This window comes from Nanorana parkeri, unplaced genomic scaffold (assembly GCF_000935625.1).
Source record: "Nanorana parkeri isolate BGI_ZX_2015 unplaced genomic scaffold, ASM93562v1 scaffold2230, whole genome shotgun sequence".
NCBI classification, from domain to species: Eukaryota; Metazoa; Chordata; class Amphibia; order Anura; family Dicroglossidae; genus Nanorana; species Nanorana parkeri.
The window spans coordinates 145,413-148,942 of NW_017308498.1; the positions used below are offsets into that span (position 1 = coordinate 145,413).

Consider the following 3,530-nt stretch of genomic DNA (forward strand, 5'->3'; position numbering starts at 1 on the left):
TCACAGCGTGCCTAAATTATGCAAACCATGTCGGGGGAGGGGGATATTACTCTACCCACCACTAATGGCATTATTACAGAAGAGCGTGACACTCTGCAGAGGTGTGGCTAGACACTGGATGGGAGACTTGGGATGTGTGCCTCAGGTGCCTGGTCTTAACAACACCCATGCTGTTAAATGGACAAAAGATAGGTTAACTTATTTTGGAGAAAAAAGAGAGTTAATTTTTATTGACAAATATTGTTTTTTATCTCTTTAATTTATTTTCAAATTTTGGTATGTTTGCTTATATGAAAGCATTCATTTATGTTTATTTATTTTGTTTTTAGGTTCTGTTTAACAATGCGTGTCATTTGTTATTTGCTTGTGCTTTCCTTTGCAATTCCAACGGTTTGTGATCGTTGCCCTCAAGTCTGTGTTTGTGACAACTTGAGACATTTTGTGACCTGCACTAACAAAAACTTGTCTGAAATTCCTACCTTTATACCACAGGTGAGTAAACATATATTATATATAATATAGAATTAAATGGAATTTACTAGATTGCAACTTCCTGTGTCAGCATTGGAGAACTTTGCCTCCGCTAATAAATTTTGCTCAAAAAAGCATGTTCCCCCTGTAAGGACCATCTCCGCCACATACCACGTACTGTCTAATAAAAAAATAGATCCATTAGAGATCATTTGGTACGCGCTGACCCACCGGACAAATATGACACCTCGAAATACACATTCTCTACCAGGACGGGTTTATTATAAATTCCATAGTTGTAATGTTTGCACCATTTTAATTTCAGGTGGTAATGCAACACAATAGGAACAAAGTAATTTTGTCTTCTAGGAAAAAAAAGACATTCTCATATCTCACCAGTTTCAGTTAGTTAGGTACACAAACCCATCTGCCTTGGCCCTCAGGTGCCTCCAGCATACACCACACCAGCTCCTCCTTTAAGCTCTGGTCTGGATTCTTAATGAGGCTGCTCTCAGCCACCAAGAAATGTGGGGATACGGCATAAATACTACGGAAGCCGTCCGTTTGCAGATGTCAAAGGATCAGATGGAGGGAGTGGTTTGCCGCTGTCAGGCTCCCAGATGCTGCCACTAGATACGCCCACCAGAAAAAGGGCGGGGGAGGCTGCACACGTCTCTATGACGTGGACTTCAGCCACACCCACGGCCCGAGGAAACAGTGCAGCACACGTCAGAGGAAGCATGGAATCGGCCACGTCATTGGTTAATGTGGCTGCAGCGGGACCCAACTGACAGAGCCGGCACCATGTGACCCAACCATATCATATTGGTGGAGCATACACGTCCCGATTGGTATAACAACAAGCAGTTTATAAGAAGCAATATTATAAGGGACATAAACACAGGGTTTAAGCAAGATGAGACATGATACGCAGTGGTAACAAAAAATAAATGAAAATAACGATCATTCGTATACCACAGAGATCTATACGAACAAGGGAGGGAAAAAACCAATAGGCTAACTGGTCGCGTCTGAGCTAGGGAAGCCTAAGGGTGTCAATTAAATCACTATGTGTAAACAACGTGCGTTGCGCACGTCGTGATGCGTGCCTAAGAATGAACTGCATATGTATGTGGGAGAAAACCTGAACATATAGTCACTGCGGTAATGTGTAACATGGGCATGATGTACATGTCTCAAACACCAAAGGGAAGGATGGGCCAGCGAATAGGGATCTGTTGCAAAAATAAGTGAAGTGATAATAGCGATATAATGATAAATGCCCTGCTGTGGTTGGAGACCACCCAGGGGTAAGTGAAACATGTAGCAAAGACATGTGTGGGAAAAATCAAAAGAAATCTATATACAAAAAATCCTATGGGAACGAACACAAAGACCCCAGGGGAGCGTCAGTTTCAACGATCAGGTAAGAAACACGTCAGTGTGAGGTTTGTGCTGAGGCCTCTGGGTATGACAGTATCCAGTGTGTAGATCCAAAAGGCCTCTCGTTGAAGGAGGAATTTATCACGATTGCCGCCCCTGTGGGATGCAGACACATGTTCAATGACCATACCACGTAATTCGTGGGTCTGGTGACCGGAGCTGGCAAAATGTACAGCCATGGATTTATTGAGGTCAGGGGTACCACCCTCCAAAACTATGTTAATGGCGCCCCTGATGTCACTCCGATGTTTCTGGAAACGTCGTTTGAATGGTCCAAATGTCTTACCTACATAAATGAGACCACATGGGCATTTAAGTAAGTAGACGCATGTCTCAGTGATGCAACTAAGGTAGCCCCTAATATGGTATCTCGTGCCGCTGTGTGGGTGTGGGAATGTTTCCCCAGTAATTAGTGCACTGCATACGTTGCAATTGTGGAACTTGTAACAACCCATGCGGTGTGAAATCTTGATGGGTTCTCGTGCATACTTAGGTCTGGGGTCTGCCTGGACCAGATGGTCCCTCAGGTTTCTGCTGCGGCGCTAAACCTGTAGCGGTGCTTTTTTGATTTGTGTAACCAGGTTTTTGTCTGCCTGGAGGATATTCAGGTTATTTACAGTGGACCTACGCACCAGGTGAGAGGCTTTATTGTACTTCTGAATAAATGGGAGTCTGCCATCAGACGGTTTGTCCTTCTGTGCTGGGGAGGTCATTTTGGTTATTGCGTGATCCAGTATAGTATCTGGGTAGCCCCTCTGTTGGAACTTGGTATACATCATTTTAATTTGTGTGTTACATATGTCCCGGTCTGAGCATATGCGCAATACACGCATAAATTGAGAGATAGGTAAGTTGTCCAACAGGTGTCTAGGGTGTGAGCTACAGTAGTGCAAGATCGTGTTGCGGTCAGTAGGTTTACTGAACACAATTAAGTATGACCATAAATCACTGGTACTCGAGGGTTTCCTCAATCAAATACCCTGCTAATTTCTCATCAATCCACCCATTAGTAATGCCTATGTTGACCAAGCTTTTAAGTCTATGTACAGACTTATACGCAATATCCTTTTTGACAACCTTGTAGCTGGTATTATCACTCAATAAAAGTAACATACCTTGTTTGTAGTTAGTATAGTCCATGATCACAATCGCTCCCCCTTTGTCAGCTGGCTTGATGATGATTGATGCATCTTGCTTGAGCTCCTTAACCCTTTCGCTGCCAAGGACGTACGGCATACGGAGGAACAAAAGTGTTCCCGGCTGGCCAGCTCAGTATGCCGTACGGACCTGGCATTTACAGTTCTACTTAATCTGCTTTAGTTCCTTAAAGTTCTGCTTTAGCGACCATGAGCTTATAGTAGAACTGTTCCCCGGACTGTCCCCTTCAAATTAATAACTGTCATCAGCGGCTCACAAGCCCCTGATGACTGCTATTACCAAAAATACTGGGCGCCCCCCGCCGCCACCGCTGCTGCCGGCCGCCGACATCTGGAGTCTCTCATCCCTCCCTGGAGCCACCCCAGGGAGGGATGAGAGAATCCAAGGATCCCCCTGCTTCCCCCCGCTTGTAGGGTCTGTGGCAGCGGGGATCCGTAAAAAAATCACCGGGGGGGGGG

At 44.9% G+C, this 3,530-nt stretch overlaps 1 protein-coding gene across 1 annotated transcript in view; it reads left to right on the forward strand.

Annotated features, from left to right (window-relative positions):
- Window positions 1-334: 334 nt before the first annotated feature.
- CHADL (chondroadherin like) overlaps window positions 335-3,530 on the forward strand; it is a 29,901-nt gene continuing 26,705 nt past the window's right edge. Inside the window, exon 1 of the mRNA XM_018573088.1 lies at window positions 335-492. Coding sequence (XP_018428590.1) covers window positions 343-492 — 150 coding nt within the window. The 5' untranslated portion in view covers window positions 335-342. The remainder of the gene's footprint in view (window positions 493-3,530) is intronic.